Below are 19,583 nucleotides of genomic sequence, written 5' to 3'. Positions count from 1 at the left end.
AAGGAGGAAAAAAAACCTGGCTGGAGGGATGAATGCTGGAAATCATAGCTCTGGGAAAGGGATCATGTACACAAACTCTTGTTGCTTTGTGCGTAGCTCTGCTCTGACAGCCTGGGCAGCCGACTGCAGTCCACTGGCAGCTCACTTGAGGTTATGGCTTGGAGAGGGCACCATCACCTTTGCTTTGTGCATGTCCTCCTCATTTTATGCCTGGCAGCACCATGGCATGCAGTTTTAAACTTCCATTTTCTACAATTGGTCCTTAATGAAACTATTTCCAGCACAACTCGATGAGAGGTGTTTGCAAAGGCTCACACTTGCTGGTGCAGGCAGGTCTTTCAGGGTCTGAGGGCAGAGGGGCAGATGAGTCACAGATGTCATCCCCTGCTCCAGGTCACCCCTTGGGGCAGCTCGGTCTCATGGCACTCACCCATAGTGAGAAACCTGACAGCACCCAGCCTTTGGGAGCACCACTATCCATGGCCAGCTGGTGTCTGGCCAAGGAGGACTGCAGCCAAAGTTTTGTTCTTTGTTGAAATCCAAAGCAAACAGCCTCCACACAGAGGAGCCCTGATGGGCGGGGGGCTGCTCTTCTCCATCCAGGCAGGGCAAGGCAGTGTTTGCTACCGCTTGCCCTGAGGGGTGTGAGATCCCCACGATGCCGGCTGTCCTCTCCCCAGGCTGTGCATTGGGTGTGGCAGTGAGCCTGGGAGGTGATGGACCTTCCTCCTTGAATCCTGAACCCATCTCAGGATCTCTTAGGTGGGCGGGTGATTTAAGGATACACCAAGTCTGACATAACACAATGATTTGTAGTGCTCAAGCATAACTTGGAAGCAGCACAAGGTTTCCTCTCTCATGTCGATGGCATGAAATTGGGGAGGTGATGATGTGAGAGGATTTGTCTAAAAGATGGTATTAAGATTAGGCACCATGATAATCATGTATAATGCTGTTATCACAATCATATTGGTCTTGTTACTATTTACCTTTTAAAAAATATATTTGCTGTACTAAATATGACGATGCTTTGGTTCCAATGCAATACAACAGGGGTTTTTTCCTGCCTAACTATCTTTCTTTAAACTTAGCCAGGGCACTGGAAAGCTAATTGTGCTCTTCCTGTGTCCTGTGCCATCATCAATAATAAAGTTTCAGAAGTTACAGCACAGGGAACCTGTTTGTTAAAGACAAGGCCACTAGAATATAATCCAGCCTATCCATGACTGGGTCAGCTGTGCGAAGAAAAACCATAACTTGGTTTTGTTAGATAAGAAATAAGATTTAGGATGCGAAGACTCAAAATCCAGGTATGTTGAGTAGGTGGAGACTAGTCTTTCCTTGTGTCTTTGCTCTCAGGTACCTCATACTTGTCACACCAAACCACCACCATTCAAGTGGTTCCTCTGCAGATTGAAGGAGCATCACCTGCTTATTTTATCTCATGTGCTTGTTGAGTGCCAAGATTTCTTCTTACTGCCTTTCATTCTTGCTTTGACATGTACATGCATTTTAATATTCAAGTGTGTAAAAATCACAGGTTTTGCAACTCTTTAACTCTTTGGTGTTTTAGAAAGGGGAGACAGTCATATTTATTATTAGCTCTCTGCTAGACCCTAAAAAATAATTCTGTTCGGAAAGCAAGACCTTTTTAAAGGCATTGAGAGTAACAGTACTCCAAGCAAAAAGCAAACAAGAGGTCTTAAACATTGCTGAGCTGTTGACATAGAATTGATGCAGAGTGTTTTGAAGGCTAACATGATGTTCATGTGTTACTTGCAGTTATTGAAGTGAACAAGAAGGATATAGTCTTCCTGATAGATGGTTCAACTGCTTTGGGGGCTGCCCCCTTTAACGCAATTCGTGATTTCGTTGCCAAAATTGTCCAAAGGCTGGAGGTTGGACCTGACCTGATCCAAGTGGCGGTGGCACAGTACGCAGACACTGTGAAGCCAGAGTTTTATTTTAACACCCACCAGACCAGAAAGGATGTGATGGCCAATGTGAGGAAGATGAAGCTCATGGGTGGCACGACACTCAACACTGGCTCAGCGCTGGACTTTGTGAGGAACAACTTCTTCACCAGTGCTGCTGGGTGCAGGATAGAGGAAGGGGTGCTCCCCATGCTGGTGCTCATCACTGGGGGTAAGTCCAGGGATGCTGTTGACCAAGCCGCGGCAGAGATGAAAAGGAACCGGATAGTGACCCTTGCCATTGGGTCGAGAAACGCCGACCTCACAGAGCTTCAAGAAATTGCTCATGAAAGAGATTTTGTGTTCAACCCAAACGACTTCCGCCTTCAGTTCATGCAAGCCATTCTTCCTGAAGTGCTGTCACCTATCCGGACACTCTCTGGAGGAGTGCTTGTCCAAGAGCCATCACCAGGTAATTAATGGCCTTTTTCTAATTGAGGAATGTGGTTTATATTTTCTTATTCTATGACATGTAGAGATAATGGGGAAAAATGCATCAAATGCATGTCCTAGCATGGTTAAATGTGAGTGCATGAACAGGCCAGTGAACTTGGTAGTGTGATTGTTGTTACAGCTTTATCATTCCTTCCTGGAGATTTTTGTCCTGCTCTGATTTTGCAACCGACATTTAAAGGTCTGGATGTGGAAGATGTGCTTTACTAGTTAGGTACCTAAATTGTTCAGTGGAGGCTTTTACTCTTCTTAGGGTTTGTGTAGTCTATGAATGGGACACCTGTGAATGTTACAATCTCTTCCTCAGTTTGGGAATCATCCGTAGTGCGTGTTTGCTCAGGAAAGTAGGGGTTTCTTTGGAGTGTAAAGAACATAAGCGCATTTGTTTGGGGAGATATTCAGAGCTGACACTGTTGGACTGAAACTCACCCTTTAAGGACATGTTTAGTTTTCTTATGATTTACTCAGCCCAAGCCCTAAGAGGCATACAAGGACATTTCAGTGTTGATTTTTATTTAATTTGTTTGGAAGATGATACAAAGCTCCATGAAACCAGTGGACTCTTTTTAGTTGTCCTTGCCATTGATATCAGTAGAATTTGCAAGCAACCATCCGATAGGGTCGTGTCTTTTGAGGAAGTTCCCCCTGCATTTCAAGAGATGTTCCAGGTGCACAGAGATTTTATAGCAAATTTCTCAGGATTTCTTCACAATAGAGGTGCTTGAGGTTAAATCTGTGTTGCACTAGATCTTATTTGAACCTTGTATTTCTGTCTCATGGCATATAAACTTTAGAAAACCAGGATTTCTTCCAGCTCCCAGTAAGATCAATAGTGAGGTTCCCATTGGCTTAAATGGTTGTTGAACTGTGTCCATATTTTTTTCTAGTTTCTCACGTAATTTAAAACTATAAACCGCAGTAGAAAAGAAACCTGAAAGAATTAAAGCATGTGTCTGAGTTACATGAAAAGAAGACATTTTGAAATCGGTTTGCCAATACTTGTCCTTAATGAAGATGAATATCACAGGACTTGTCATTTAATAAGCTTTGTTTCAGAGTGTGTTTCCGGCTAATACAATTTTGCATGGCTATACACCAAACCTAACGTGTTTATTTTTCAATGTAAATTAAAAATGTTCCTGTGTTTTCTTGTTCTTTAAAGGTCATTTGTGCAGCTTCTCTATTTTTTCAGTCTTTTTTTTTTGTGCTCACAACTATTGACACCCATAATAAGCAAGTGATCGTATCCTACTCCTACAAATTTTTCTTGGTAGTAACAAAACTGATTTTGACACTGAGCAGTTGTATTTTAACTAGATATTGTATCACCCTGGGCCTTGAATGGCACTTTTCTGGGAAAAATTAATAATACAGAAAGCCAAGACAATCTGTAAAATCTGAGAACAATCTCTTTATTCCAAAGAGTCCTTTTTTCCTTTTTGTTCTGAATAGCTCAATATTTATATATTTTATATACAGAACAGCATGCTTACAGGGACAAGGCAAGCTAGAGAATGGATGAATCTAGCCAGAAATACTTTAAACAGAAAGATAATGTGCAGAATTAACAATGGGCATAAAAAAATTCTTGAACAACTCATTTGGAGGAAGGCATATAATGGGATGTCTTGGATGACAACAGTTCTCCGAGATTTTATTTAAAATCTTGGCATTTTGGTCTATGATCTGGATATGTTTAGAGCTAAAAAAAAAGCACAGGGTGATGACCATGTGGTGTCTTTAGGGTGTAGACCTGTGTCCTGGAGCTCAGACGCTTGGAGATAGCCCAGGAAGGATTTAACCTTAAAAAAAGAAACCAAGAGCTGGCTGCTTACTGCCAAAAGTGAGAAATTTCTCCCCCTTCAACAGCCCACAAAGTGGATGTCTGTAACAACAGACATTAAAGTGCAGAGCTCAAGAAGGCAGGTGTCCTTAGGCAGCTGTTGAACCTGACATTTAAAAGAGTTGATAACCCTTCCCTGCTCAATCCAGTAATGTCCAGCAAGGTCCTTGTTATTTCTGTGCTGATCACACTCTTGCTCCTCTCTCTCTCTCCCTCTTTCCCCCCTAACACGGTTCACATGCGTGTACGGCATATCCTGCATGCACACATGATAAAAGAGTTTCCATTTTTGTTTTCTGTGATGTCTCATGTTGTTTTCTGTGCTCTACTGCAGTTCAAGTAACCAAAAGGGATATCATCTTTCTTTTGGATGGATCACTCAACGTTGGAAATGCCAACTTCCCCTTTGTGCGGGACTTTGTTGCCACCCTAGTTAACTACCTTGATGTCGGCAGTGACAAAATCCGAGTTGGCTTAGTGCAATTTAGCGACACTCCCAAAACCGAGTTCTCCCTGTACTCCTACCAAACCAAATCAGACATAATCCAGCGTTTGGGGCAGCTGAGGCCCAAGGGGGGGTCAGTGCTGAACACTGGCTCCGCACTGAACTTTGTGCTCTCGAATCATTTCACGGAGGCTGGTGGGAGCAGAATAAATGAACAAGTGCCCCAGGTCCTAGTCCTGGTGATGGCAGGGAGCTCTGCCGATCCCTTCCTCCAAGTTTCCAATGAATTAGCTCGGGCCGGAGTGCTGACTTTTGCTGTTGGCGTTAGGAATGCGGATAAGGCAGAACTTGAACAGATTGCCTTTAATCCAAGAATGGTGTATTTTATGGATGATTTCAGTGCTCTGGCAGCTTTACCCCAGGAGTTAAATAAGCCTATAACAACATATGTTAGTGGAGGTGTGGAAGAGGTTCCACTCGCCCCAACAGGTAATACCTACCTTCCTGCATGCTGACTGCATGAAGTTAATCTTGTTTAAGTGAATTTCTTGTTTCTGATGTACACCTTGACATATGTCCAAGCCCTGAGTCATCCAAGTGGTTATGGCTGTGCTTAACTTGATGATCTTTAAGGTCCCTTCCAAACCAAACCATTCTATGATTCTGTGAATACATGGCTTGACACTGGCAGCTCTTAATTTTGTTCAAGTCATGGCTACCACACTTTAAAAGCACAGTTTTAAATCTTTTGGTAGGTCAGGACCAAAGGAGGACCTGAGTGAGTCTGTGCCCGCCAGCCACTGACTCTAGTGTTCCCTTTCTGTTCCCATAATAGGGCCACAACCTGTAAATGCATCATGTGCACTAAATCAGGCAATGGGAGCGTGAGATTTTGACCACAAGAAGTGGTGTGGGAAGGTTAAAGTCATGCCAAAGAGCACAGAGGAGCAGAGGTCTAGCCAGGAACAGGTGGACAAATCTATCCCCAGAACCACTTGGTCAAAGTGGTGTCATCAGGCTGTCAGAGAGACTGGATCTGACTCCAGAAATTCGAAGTTATCCTCCAATATTAAACCCAAAAGCTGTTGGCAAGTTTAATGCTTTTTAAACAGGTATTTGCTCACAAATTCCATTATTGTGGCTATGTGCCCATGAAGACATAAGAACTGCCAGGATGGGCTACTATGGAAAGGAGACCATTAAGATTAATACAATGGTACAAGAGGCTTGGGTTTGCCTTGGGTATTCAATGAGATCAAAAGGGCATAAAATGGAAAGAGGTGAAAGGCTTTTATGGATTTAGATGCTCCTTGTGATGCAAGTGGGAGAAGACACAGAAAATGCTTTGTGTACCTGCGCATGAACTGTCTATTTGTTGCCTACTGAGCCTTTAAATAGAAAAAAACCCAACCAACCCTCCACTGCTGCTTTACTTCATGCCTGTATTGTCAACATATTGCTAGACCTTAAACATCACTGAATCAGCCAATTTCTGATTATGATTGATCTGATGTGAATTCATAGAGTCTTAGGATAGGCATGTCCTTGCTTCCCCTTCTTCCTCAGATGCTGTATAATCCTGCAGACTTTGAATACTTTGGTAAATGAGAATATTGAAAGATTGAAACCCAGCTAATTTGTAGACAATTTTCTAGGATGACATATAAGAAGAAAAATGCTTTCATTTCTTTTTTTTCCCCCCCCTCTTTTCATTTGTGAATTTATTCTAGAAAGCAAGAAAGATGTTTTATTCCTGATTGATGGCTCAGCCAACCTCTTGGGCAGCTTTCCTGCCGTCCGGGATTTTGTACACAAAGTAATTTCTGACCTGAATGTGGGTCCCGATGCCACGCGAGTCGCTGTAGCTCAGTTCAGTGACACCATCCAAGTTGAATTTGATTTTGCTGAATACCCATCAAAGCAAGACATGCTTGTCAAAGTGAAAAGGATGAAGATTAAAACTGGGAAGCAACTGAACATTGGAGCTGCACTTGATGAAGCTATACGGAGGCTGTTTGTGAAGGAAGCTGGAAGCAGGATCGAAGAAGGGGTTCCTCAGTTTTTGGTCCTCCTTGTTGCTGGAAGATCAACCGACGATGTGGAGGAGCCATCAGATGTTCTGAAGCAAGCTGGAGTTGTAACCTTTGGTATCAAAGCCAAAAATGCCGACCCCGTACAGCTGGAAAGGATTGTTTACGCCCCGCAGTTCCTTCTGAATGTTGAATCCCTCCAACGGATTTCAGAGCTTCAGCCAGGCATAGTCAACCTGTTGAGAACAGTCCAGCTTCAGCCAACAGGTACAGGGAGCCTCGGGGTTTCCAAGAGGCTGAAAGACATGACTTACATGCCCCACTCAATTGGTAACTGGAGCACTTGGGTCTGGTGATGTTTAAAATGATTATGTAGAAACTGCTGTTGTACTTGGAGTTTCCTCTGCTCACACTCTGATCCAGCAAAGCATTAAGTTCCAAACCAAATTTTAATGATAAGTAGGGAAAATGCCTTTGTTCAAAGAGCAAAGAGCTGCAAGAGCTGCAGCTGGTGCTGTTTCCAGTGTGTAGAACATGGGACAAACCTGAACCAACAGGGAGTTGTTGCCCTAGAGATGTTGCGTTAATTGATGTGCAATGCTGGGCAAGGGCTAAAAGAAGCAAATACTGGCTTGTCTCAATTTCTCTTTCCATCTTCTCTTCTCTGAAGGAGTGGAATCCAGCACACTGGATTCACTCGTCCTCTGTTATCTCTTCCAGGATATAATGGCAGTTTCTATATTTTCTACATACACACCAATAAATCAGATGCTCTTGACTCAGTTACCATTCAAACTCAGTAGATGAGACGGATTAATTGAAGAATAATTTTTTAAAAATCGTCAAAAGAATCACATGGCCACAATAATAAATTCGCACTGCAGTACTGGAAATTATTCATGTCTAGCCGTGTGATTTCCTGAGGCAGCCCTAATTGGAGCATTAGCTCGACTCCCAACAGGAGGTGGAAACAAGGAAAAGTGTAATAACATCCATATCATCTCTCCATAAAGGGGCAGATGGACTTAGAATCATAGAAACATAAAAACAAAATAGGGCTGGAAAGACTCTCAGGGTGCCATCTGCTACATGCCCTTGTCCCCAACAAGATCTTTTTGCCCAGAACTAGATGACATTGGTCTAATCTGTTCTGGAAACCCTCTGGGGGAGACTTCCCAGATTCCACAACCAATCCGTTCATTGCTTTCCCTTCATGTTACACTTCTGTCTCCCTAGTCACAGTCCAAGCCTTTTACATCTCCTTCAACCTGAGAAGAACACAAGATGTCAGCTTGCTCCTGAATTTGGTGTGGCAGCCTTTTGTCTATTTTAGGCTTGACATGTAGGTCTGGTCTCAGTCCTCCCGTCACCAGCTGTGTACTCAGCTCATTCAGTCCTTCCTTGTAGGTCGTGTAGGTTTTCTTCTTCATTTTCACCCTCGACTTTCCAACATCAGCCTGCCCAAATGACCAGAGCATGACAACGGCATCCCCTGTCATCTCTTACCCCATCTTTTCCATGCAGATTCATGACCCCTCCCATATTTGTGCAGCTTCTGTCTCAATCAAGACTTGTGCAATTAGTGTTCTTGAATTCCATCCTCTCTTTTAAAACCATTTCTGTCTTGCCCAGACCACTTGGAATCCCTTTGACCACCAAGGATTATTAGTAATTGTGCTATTTCCTCACGGATAGCTGCATCCACCCAGTTTTCCTAGTATTCTTGGCTAAAAGAGAGCCACTCCACAAGAGCACTCATATTGTTTTCTTCTTTATCTGCTACCCAGGCACTTAATTAATTAATAGGACTTTTCCCTTGTTCCTGAAAATTAGAGGAGGTATGAAACTGGGATACACCAGGCAATGTCTGCTCCCTCTTCCCACCTCCACTAATATTCCTGTCCTATGCATCAACCCACCAGGTTTCCAACAATCCTCTTAAGAAATAAATTTGATCTGAAGCCTGCATTTAGAATTCAATTTGCTAACTCTTTACATGGCTAAGCATTCATAAGTAGATAATTAATACTTTCTTCAGAGGGGTGGATCATGCTTCTGTTTGTCCCCCTAGACCTCACTCTAAACAAGCCAACAGCACTTTTTGGGATGTCATCCAGCAGTTGCTGTTTTTGAGAGGCAGTGATGTTTTCTGCTTGGCCAAGCCAAAGCTTTGCAATTCTGTTGGTCAGTAGCATAACATGTCAAAGTTCTCTGATCTTTGACACTTCACGGTCTTGATTTTGAGGTTTTTTGTTTGTTTCTTTGTGGGTTTTTGTTAGATTTTTTTTTAAAGTAGAATAGTTTGGTCACAATTAGCATGTTTTTTCCTGCCTGAAGATAGTACAGAAAAAACCCCAAAGATCAGTATCTAGCATTTTAGAAGAGCATTTCAGCATTTTCAGCTAGATGTCCTTTTCTGCAACTTCCTAATTTCTTTCCAGAAGTATTTATTCGTAAGTTCACTGATGAGTCAGAAAAGCTTTCTCTCCCTCTTTTCACTGCTTCCCTGTGAGCACTCCCTGTACGCTATTTCATCCAGAAACTCATTGTTTCCTGGGAACAAAAGATCCCAGACTCCAGTTGCATACTGCAAAGCCACACGTCAGCTTCCCTGTTGGCTTCTCCCAGCTGTTGGCTTCTCCCAGCCTCAGGTAGAGATGGCACCCAGAAGTCCCTTGGCACCCTATTTCCTATGGGTCTATGATTCTATGACTCGGTGGGTAAGGCACGGAATGCGCTGCACTCCGGTTTCCACCGACTTCCACCCATCTGCCTCCTCACCAGGGATTGCATCCGATGGCAAAGGAACTGAACCACCTTTCCTGACACCTCGCTTTCCCCTCTCTGAGCTTTGTACTCCTTCGGTTCAATGTATGAGGAGACTATTAGTCACTGCAAAAGAGAATCTCACTTTTCCCCCCCTTCCCTTACTTGTCTCAAACAGTAGTTGAGAGAGGTGAGAAGAAGGATGTGGTGTTTCTGATCGATGGCTCGGATGGTGTCAGAAGAGGTTTCCCTCTCCTGAAGACGTTTGTCCAAAGAGTTGTCGAGAGCCTGGACATTGGCCGTGACAGGGTGCGTGTGGCTGTCGCACAGTACAGCAACACCATACAGCCTGAGTTCTTGCTCGACACCCACGAGGACAAAGCAGATCTCATCAGCGCCATCCAGCAGCTGAAGCTCATGGGAGGGTCTCCTCTGAACACTGGGGCAGCCCTCGACTATCTCATCAAGAATGTATTCACAGTGTCAAGTGGCAGCAGGATAGCGGAGGGCGTCCCGCAGTTCCTGATCCTGCTGACTGCTGACCGGTCCCAGGACGATGTCAGGAGGCCCTCAGTGGTCCTGAAGACGAGTGGCACGGTGCCCTTCGGCATTGGGATCGGAAATGCCGACCTCACAGAGCTGCAGACCATTTCCTTCCTCCCAGATTTTGCTATCTCTGTGCCCGACTTCAGCCAGCTGGATTCGGTGCAGCAGGTCATCTCCAACAGAGTCATCCGGCTGACCAAGCAAGAGATAGAGTCTCTTGCCCCTGACCTGGTTTTTACATCACCCAGCCCAGGTGAGAAGATGTTTGTGTCTGCACCGAGAGCCAGTGGCAAAACATGATGTTTAGTAACATCATGGCTGCAACACAAACTGAGAAAAGCAAAGATGGTCACGGCTAAGGCTACAAGTCTGTCTTGGTCTCCTTGTTGGTGCACTCAGGGTTGGTAGGAGCTGTGCAATTAAGCTGAGCCACCTTTAAGCCCAGCCCCTCAAGGTGGTCCATCCACATGGAAGACCCACGAAGTGAATGCTATGCCTTAATCTTATTTTAAGTGGATGGATTTTAAGTCCATGCTGTTCCTTCTGGAATGGAAATTGTGTCACTTAGATGCTACAGGGACACCTTCACACCGCTAATAATCAAGGTCAGCTTTCTGCTAAATGTAAGGCATGCTGATTTTTCCTAGTTCTGCCACCCTCATTCACTGGGGAAAGGGAAATTTGAAGCAGGCATCAGGAGAAGGATCAGATCTTACATTTCTGGCCTCCCTTGGAATGAAATCCAGCCAGCGTATGTCTGGGATGAAGAGCATCCGCCCCGGATCAGTCCCTTAGAAATTAAATGTCCTACTCTGTTCCTTCACTTCTAAGCCAGACCACTTTCCTCCATCCCCATTTATCAGTGTGAAATTCTGCGATAATTCAGGCTCTGACCTGAATTATCACTGCAGAAAACACTTTATTAGGAATCAAAAAGTCGTCCTGGAAAGGCAGAAGCTGAGAGAATAATAGGATAGAATCTTTCCTAGAGGGCAAAGCCAAAGAAAGAGGGGTGGTTCTGAATGTAAAGCAACCTGCCCTGAGTAAGGACTATCACCAGGTTGTGCTTTCTTGAGTGGAGATTCCACAAGGAATTATTATTCCAGGTGTCCCCTTGCTCCCTCTCACTTCCTTTGCTCTGGAAGTTGCTGTTCTTGCACCCCCTAGGATGTGCCTATCATACTGGTCATGTCTCTGGGTTGAACCCAGAGCTCCCTGCTGGGGCTCCCAGGAGTTATCCCAGGCAGAGAGACAAGGAGTACCCTCCCCATGGCTAGGGGCATGGGTCAGTGACGTAGATGATGAGCTTAGCTGCTCTCCATAAGTAATTCCTGGTGCTTCTTCTGACCACTGCCTTCCCTCCTGCAGCGGGTGTGAAGAGGGACATCGTGTTCCTGGTTGATGGCTCCCGCTACGCCGCCCAGGAGTTCTACCTCATCCGTGACCTCATCGGGAGGATCGTGAACAACCTGGACGTGGGCATCGACACCACCAGGATTTCGGTGGTCCAGTTCAGTGAGCACCCCCATGTGGAGTTCCTGCTCAACACCCACTCCACCAAGGACGAGGTGCAGAATGCCGTGAGGCAGCTGCGGTCCAAGGGCGGCCAGCTGGTGAACGTGGGGGAGGCCCTGGAGTTTGTGGCCAAGACCATCTTCACCCGGCCCTCCGGGAGCCGCATAGAGGAGGGCGTCCCGCAGTTCTTGGTCATCCTCTCCTCCCGCAGGTCCGACGATGACTTTGAATATCCATCCCTCCAAGTCAAGCAAGTGGGGGTGGCACCTATGATGATAGCAAAGAATGTGGATACTGATGAGATGATACAGATTTCCCTTAGTCCTGAATATATATTCCAAGTCTCCAGCTTCCAGGAACTGCCCAGCCTCGAGCAGAAGCTGCTGACTCCAATTGAAACCCTGACTGTGGACCAAATCAGGCGGCTGCTGGGAGATGTGCAACCTCCCATAGGTAAGGCACTGGCTCTCTCTGGGTTGCTACTCAAGCAAATGTTGCCCAAAAAGACCTTCTCTTTAAGTCAAGGTTTTCCTTAGTTAAAACCAAAGTTGTAGCACTTGTACAATTTTGGAAGGAAACCTTTAGATAGGTGGCAATTCTACCCAAGTACCTAAATACATTATAACTTAAGATTTTCAAGTCAAGTACCTAAATATGACACCTGTTTGGGTCAATTTCAATTCAAATACACAATGTATAAAATTGCCTATTCCCACTCAGCAGCTTTCTAGGAAACAGGCATAAATCTGGGGCAAAATAAAGCTGGAAACAGTGACAAATCCAGATAAGAGTATTAATGAATGAAACAGATAAGGTTCTGAGTAATGCATACTTCAAGCACTAGACAGACACACATTCCCACTTGCACACAAGCCCTTTTGGAGAGGCTCCCCAAAGCACCATTCCTAAAGTTTGCCAAAATATGCCACGTGGTTTTACCTCACACGAAAGCAGCACAGAAATCCTCCAGCAAAGCTCAAGCAAAGGCTTGGCACACCAATAATTTCCTCTTCTCGCTTCCCCACAGATGTTTCTGGAGATGAAAAGGACATAGTCTTCCTCATTGACAGCTCTGACAGTGTCAGGCCGGATGGGCTTGCTCATATTCGGGATTTCATCAGCAGAATTGTCCAGCAGCTGGAAGTGGGGCCAAACAAAGTGCGTATTGGGGTGGTTCAGTTTAGCAATGGTGTCTTCCCTGAGTTCTACCTGAAGACCCACAAGTCCAAAAACGCTGTCCTGGAAGCCATCCGCCGCTTGAGGCTTAGAGGTGGGTCACCCCTGAATGCTGGCAAAGCCCTGGACTTCGTGGTGAAGAACTACTTCATCAAGTCTGCGGGGAGCAGGATAGAAGATGGAGTGCCCCAGCACCTAGTCGTCATCCTTGGAGACCGGTCCCAGGATGATGTAAACAGACCTGCCAGAGTGATCACTTCCACAAACATCAAACCTCTGGGTGTTGGAGCCAGGAATGTGGACAGGGACCAGCTGCAGATCATTACCAACGATCCTGGGCGCGTGCTTGTGGTACAGGACTTCACAGGACTCTCGACCTTAGAACAGAGGGTGCAGAATATTCTTGATGAGCTCCCGATACCTACAACAGACTCACCTGGACCATTCCTACCTGGTAAGGCTGCTATTCATCCTGAAGACTTTTCTGAGCAGAGCATAGATGGTATTTGTATAAAGTGAAAATGATTCCGTAATAACACCTTTTGATTCCCAAACCTTTGGTTGCATTGATTAAAAGAACTCTTTGAAGTTGTTGAGTTAGGAAAAAAATATAATTAAATTTGAAAGGAGATGAGGGTGCCTATCAAAAGTAATGCTGTGTGAAGCATTACACAAAAATATTCTTGTATGGATGTAAAATCCTGCCAAAGGTCAATGAAACTGAAATGGTAGAAAGGAGAGAGAAATTTCATTTGCAAAGTGCTACTTCACAAAGCCCTGAGCAGCTTACATGTTATAGATGCTGCAAACAATTACTAACAACTGTGTTTTCTTTGTAATCTGTTCAGTAGGTAAAAAGCAGGCTGATATTGTGTTTTTGCTGGATGGCTCCATCAATCTGGGGAGAGATAACTTCCAAGAAGTTCTCCAGTTTGTCTACTCTGTGGTGGATGCCATTTACAGGGATGGCGACTCTATCCAGGTAGGACTGGCCCAGTACAACTCAGATGTCACCGATGAGTTTTTCCTCAAGGACCACTCCACCAAAGCTCAGATTTTAGATGCTATCAGCAAAGTCATCTACAAAGGCGGGCGGGTGGCGAACACCGGTGCGGCCATCAAGCACATCCAGGAGAGACACTTTGTGAAGGAGGCCGGCAGCCGGATTGACCAGAGGGTGCCCCAGATCGCCTTCATCGTCACAGGTGGGAAGTCTACGGATGATGCGCCAAGGGCCTCCTTGGAAATCACGCAGAAAGGCGTCAAGGTGTTCGCAGTCGGTGTGAGAAACATCGACCTGAAGGAAGTCAGCCAGGTGGCCAGTGAGAGCGCCATGAGTTTCAGAGTATCCACAGCCCAGGAGCTGTCAGAGCTGAATGAGCAGGTCCTGGTCACGCTGGAAGCTGCCATGGAGGAGAGATTGTGCCCAGGAACAACAGATGTGACAAGAGGTAAGGACAATTCCTTCATAACATGCTCGTTCTCAAGGGTGGCTTTTAATATCCAGAGTGTTTGATGGACTTGTCTGCCCTACTGTTGTGCTTTGCCTATAGCCTGAGGTGCAGCATGGGCTCATTCCTCCTCCAGGAGTCTGATGAGGGCTGCAAACTTTTGGTACAAGAGCTGCCAGTCCATGGCCTTCAGCGTGTGAACGACTGGTGTAACATCACCACAGAGGCGATGTTCCGTGGTGGAATTCATTTCAGATGTGACAGCCAGGCAGTAAATCACCAGCCTCCTACACTGCATTTAGCCTTTGAACTAAATCCCACTTTGGACTTTCTCACAGGGAGATGATACCAGTATCATCTTGACAGACCAACTTCTTTAGTGCCAAAATGAGAAGTGATGGCCCTTTTTTCCCCTCCCTGTGTCTATTACAAGCCAGTTGGAATTTTTGGCCATTCAAGCATGCCATGGTGTGCTGGAAACCATAGAATCACAGAATTCTAGAATAGTTTGAGTAGGAAGAGACCCCAAAGATCATCTCATTCCAACCTCCCTGCCATGAAACACCTTCCACTAGACCAGATTGTTCCAAGCCCAGTCCAACCTGGCCTGGAACACCTCCAGGGATGGGGCAGTCACAGTTTCTCTGGGCACCCTGTGCCAGGGCCTCCCCACCCTCACAGGGAAGAATTTCTTCCCAATATCCCATCCAACCCTGCTCTCTGGCAGTGGGAAGCCATTCCTCCTGCTGTCACTCCAGGCCCTTGAACAAAGCCTATGTCCACTCTCTTGTAATCCCTTTACACACTGGAGGGGCAAAACAGAATTTCCCTTGCCAGATCATCCAGGATGCCCACCTGATCTCATGACAGGTATATGAGGAAAAACCAAGGCACGAGTGGTTGTGGTTTAAGATAAAATTTCCTTAAGAAGGAATCCCATGATTTGGCTACTTCAGAAGCCAAGCTGGGGAATTGTGGTGAGTAAGTGAGCTGGTATTGCTGTCGGATCAGACTCCCAGCAGATGGTTTTGCTTACTACATTACAGCCAGTCCTACTCCCAGCACGACTGACCATGGCTCAGCCCTCTGACTTAGAGCAGAGGCATCTCCTGAACCTCTGGAGAAGCAGAAGGAGAGGCACAACAGTCCTGAGCTGAACAGCAGCTCCAGCTGAAAAGAAGAACTGAGTGCTAGGAAAAGCAAACCACTGCTGGTGGTATTAACTTATCCCAAGTGTGGTTAAGATATTAACCAAGCAGTGTGGCTAATATCAAACAGAATTCAAACACCTCCCTGTGATTCTGTGGGTGTCACTTCAAGCACAGGCAGAAGGTGAAGACTGTGCAAGTACTGACAGGTTTCCATGTGCTGGAGAGAGAGGAGCAGTCTTAGCTGCCTGACGAAAGTGTAAATTTCTCTTGGACTTGATTTAGGCAGCTCCTTCCAATGCTAAAATTAAAAAAATAAAATTAATAAAATGCAGGTTTTCCAAGGTTATCACTGCTATGGTGGAAGGAAACAGAAGACACTTGTGCAGCAAGTGGTGTCAGCTCTTGATGCAGTGTCTTCACTAACGACTGAAAGAGTAATTAGAAAAGCCAGTACTCAAAAAATCACATTGCTCCATGAGGCTCTTCTCTCTTTCTTCGTTCCCCACTCAGATTGTGACTTAGACGTGATAATTGGCTTCGATGTCAGTGATGTTGGGCCCGGTCAAAGCATATTCAGCTCCCAGCGAGGTCTGGAGTCGAGAGTGGAGTCTGTGCTGAACAGGCTAACGCAGATGCAGAAGATCAGCTGCACTGGCAACCAGGCACCCAATGTCAGAGTGGCCATCATGGCCCAGGCCCAGGGGGGACCTGTGGAGGGGCTGGACTTCTCCGAGTACCGGCCCGAGCTCTTGGAGAGGTTCCTGGACATGCGGACCCGCGGGCCCTATTACCTCAGGGCAGATACACTGAGGTCCTACCTGAGCAAATTCCGATCCTCGCCCTCTGGCAGCACCAAGGTGAGTCAAGGCCAAGGCCTCTGGGGTGGTGTTGGCCAGCAAAGCTGATTTCTAAAGTACTTTAGTTGGTAAAGAAACTCTAAATTCACAATAATTAAAAAAAAAAAATTAAATTAATTGAATATATTCACCATAAATTTAGTCACTTAAGCCCTACTTGTTTGCTGCACTCTCCCTGCATTGTCAAGGTCCTGTCCTGACAATTGATGAGCATCACTGCAGCCAGTTCTCACAATCACTGCTTAGCTGCAAGTTATTGCTCTCCAGGTATTTCCTACGTAACACCTGCATGAAACAAGGTACAGGAACCTGGCACAGGAATGCAGAGCTTCATGGTCTGGAAAAAGTGTAAAGTTCCCTCACCTCCTCTCAGATGAAGCATTGGAAAAAGGCCCTTCAGGTTGCACACTGATTGTGTTTCATACCTGAAATATTCTGGGTCCTGACAGAAATTTGTTTCTCTCCCAGGTCATAATCCATTTTACTGATGGTGTAGATGAGCCGATAAATCAGCTGGAGGCTGCTTCATCTACTTTACACTCAGAAGGTAATTCTTTTGCTCTTCCAGGCAGTGATTATAGTCCATGTTAACATGTAGCCCATTTTGCCACCATTTCTCCTAAATCCATCTGTTTTTGATAGTAAAGGATAAGGATTTTGTGAGTTCTACATGCACTTGCTGTTTTTCACTGCCTTCCTGTGGTGTTTAGCTGCCTGCTGCCACCTAAGCGTGTGGGCAACTAGCACTGGATGTCTCTGAAGATGCTTGTTCTCTATTGAAAAGGCTCTATTTGCAACCAAAGATGTGGATAACAATGTGTCATCACAGGGGAGGGTGTGCAGGCCCTCCAGAGCACCTCTCCCCATCACAAAACCCCTTCTGCTTCTCCCTGCCAGGAGTCAACGCTCTCATCTTTGTCGGGCTGGACCGAGTGACCAACTTTGACAGACTGATGCAGCTGGAGTTTGGCCGTGGGTTCACCTACAACAGACCACTCAGAGTTAATCTGCTGGACTTGGATTTTGAGCTGGCAGAGCAGCTTGTAAGTAACTTGGCACAGGCAGTGCTGCCTTGTAATGCTGGAGGAAAGCCCACGGCTGGATCTCCTGCAGGGCTGAGCCGTGGCTGGATTACACCCTCTTGGCTCTGCTCCTCTCCCCTCCCTGCCTCACGTCAGCTCTTTTCACAGATGCCACAGCAAATAAAGTTCAGAGCAGATCGTGGTCTCATCCCACTCCTGAAGAAACCCTACTCCAGCCAAGGCATTAGGTCAAATGGGGTGGGATAAGATGCCATCAAAAGCTGCGGTGCCAAAAACCCGCCCTCTGCCTGTGTTTACACTGTTGGTTTTTTTAACCTTACAGTAATGCCCTGTCATGCCTGGTCAGTGCTAAACCTCTTGTAGAAGCACTGCTTTCGAGGTTTCTTTCCCTGATCTCATACACTGTATTTTAGACATGCTTTTAACAGACGGAGTTACCCTTTAAAGTCCCTTCCAACCCAACCCATTCCATGATTCTTTCTTCTTCATAGATTTACTTCTTTCCCAATGCTTAGTCCCTCTCGAGTGTTGAGTCAATTTGCTGTCAACCTCAGTATGTCCAGTTCCCCCCAGCTTCTCAGCTGCTACCAGCACGATTGAGCTCCTTTTCCAGTAGATTTAATAAGATTGGGCTTAACCACTGGTCCCTGTGGTAACCTTGCTGGGCCCTTCTTTGCAAATCAAAGTGTAGCCACTTGCAAGTGAGCCTTAGGTTTTGGGATCAGAGTTGGTCCTCAGCCCCTCCCCAAGTAATTCCGCCTAGGAAAATCCTTCCAAAATGTAAATGCGCAAAGCTGGCTGGAAATGTTTGCAGCCAGCAATGTACTTGGCAAAGAAAGTGATTTTCTTTTCTCTTCTTTCTGTTGGATGATGTAAAACCAAGCTGTGATTTCTCTGAGTCCGTATCATACTTTTTAACATTTTTTTTTCCTCCTTTACTGTGTGCTTGAGCATCGTTCTCAGCCTGTGGGTTGCTGGTGAGCTGCTCACTGCAGTGATTTTCTCATGGCCTGCTCCACAGCCTGGATTTGTTTCTTTAGAGATATTTCTCTCTTCAGTGACAGGCACTCCTCTGGGGACTGATGTCCTACTAAATGCACTCTACGAATTCTGCCCCATGCAGTTTCTGTTTAAACCCTTCCCTCTGATGTCCAAAATCAGGTGTTGGGGCTCTGGCAGCTTTCTAACACTTTTGTTTCCCATTTTCCCTGCAGGACAACATCGCAGAGAGGACGTGCTGCAAGGTGCCCTGCAAGTGCTCAGGACAGAGAGGAGACAGAGGTGTGCCAGGCCCTATAGGACCAAAGGTAGGTCACTTCAACTGGGGATAAAGGGTCCCTGTGCATGGGAACCTGGTGGTGACGTGCAGGTCGAGTAGCTGCAGTGGGTGATGTTAATGAGGAGATCACCTCCACTTACTCCCCCCGTTTGAAAACTGACCCTGGGACACACAGAGCAATTGAGGGCTGCTCTTTTCCCCTTTCCCCACAGCCTTAGCACTGCAAAACATCAAGAGGGGAGGGATAAGTGGCTGGAAGGACAGGGGTGAAGCCTCCTGGGAAACAATTTAGGGACATCAAAAGGAGATTATATCTCTCATTAACACGGATGACCAAGCAGCTGCTTTGTGCTTATCTAGGGAAACCTTGAATATCAGTCACAGAACTACGAAGGAAATACACAATTTTCTTTGTTGTCTTCCAGGGTGTCACAGGAGATCTTGGCTACGGAGGTTACCCTGGTGATGAAGGAGGACCGGTGAGTGACTGCCCCTGTTCAAATGGGGACCTCACCATAGTGAAGTGTTTGGAGGCTTTTCCACTAAATGAAAAGCCTCTGAACTTTTTTCTGCTGGGAATGTGGATGTGGGTTAGAAGAGACAGCAGAACTCTGAGTTTCCCACACCTGACAGGCTGAGTTGCTGGTTCCAGCTGCTCTGAGAGAAAGTCAGTAAGGAGCTTCTTGAGAGTTGGAGAAGGATGATGGGGGGAATAACTCCCATTATTTGATGTGACCCATGTCTGTGCTGTTCCCCAAGGCAAATAAAATCCTCAGCTTCATCAAAGCTGCAGCCTATGCCAAAGTTATCCATACCACCTGCAGCTGAAAGATTTGAGTTAGTCCAAAACTGAAACCAAGAGTGATGTTCCTATCCATCACACGGCAGACAACGTGAATCCCATGAATTCCTACTAACACTTTTTATCCAAACTCTGCGTGAATCCCACGTCAGCCCTGGAATAAACATCCCTCCATGCATCACTCCCAAGGGGCGAGGCTAAGGCCAAGGGGCTGACGGTGTTCATGGCTTTTCCAACAGCACAGGAAGGGGCC

General features: G+C 45.9%; 1 protein-coding gene across 13 annotated transcripts in view; it reads left to right on the top strand.

The window, feature by feature from the left end:
* Positions 1-19,583, top strand: part of COL6A3 (collagen type VI alpha 3 chain) — a 58,262-nt gene that overhangs the window by 17,151 nt on the left and 21,528 nt on the right. For 8 of the 13 annotated variants that reach the window (XM_032113987.1, XM_032113986.1, XM_032113985.1 and 5 more), the window contains 12 exons: positions 1,783-2,385; positions 4,604-5,203; positions 6,445-7,011; positions 9,689-10,309; positions 11,425-12,024; positions 12,599-13,201; positions 13,596-14,198; positions 15,860-16,206; positions 16,675-16,753; positions 17,104-17,249; positions 18,464-18,556; positions 18,954-19,007. In XM_032113987.1, coding sequence (XP_031969878.1) covers positions 1,783-2,385; positions 4,604-5,203; positions 6,445-7,011; positions 9,689-10,309; positions 11,425-12,024; positions 12,599-13,201; positions 13,596-14,198; positions 15,860-16,206; positions 16,675-16,753; positions 17,104-17,249; positions 18,464-18,556; positions 18,954-19,007 — 4,916 coding nt within the window. The remainder of the gene's footprint in view (positions 1-1,782; positions 2,386-4,603; positions 5,204-6,444; positions 7,012-9,688; positions 10,310-11,424; positions 12,025-12,598; positions 13,202-13,595; positions 14,199-15,859; positions 16,207-16,674; positions 16,754-17,103; positions 17,250-18,463; positions 18,557-18,953; positions 19,008-19,583) is intronic. The other 5 variants (XM_032113990.1, XM_032113994.1, XM_032113996.1 and 2 more) reach the window with 3 other exon arrangements.

The sequence above is a fragment of the Corvus moneduloides genome, chromosome 7, assembly GCF_009650955.1.
Source record: "Corvus moneduloides isolate bCorMon1 chromosome 7, bCorMon1.pri, whole genome shotgun sequence".
Classification (NCBI taxonomy): Eukaryota; Metazoa; Chordata; class Aves; order Passeriformes; family Corvidae; genus Corvus; species Corvus moneduloides.
This window is presented reverse-complemented; position numbering and strand designations above follow the sequence as displayed.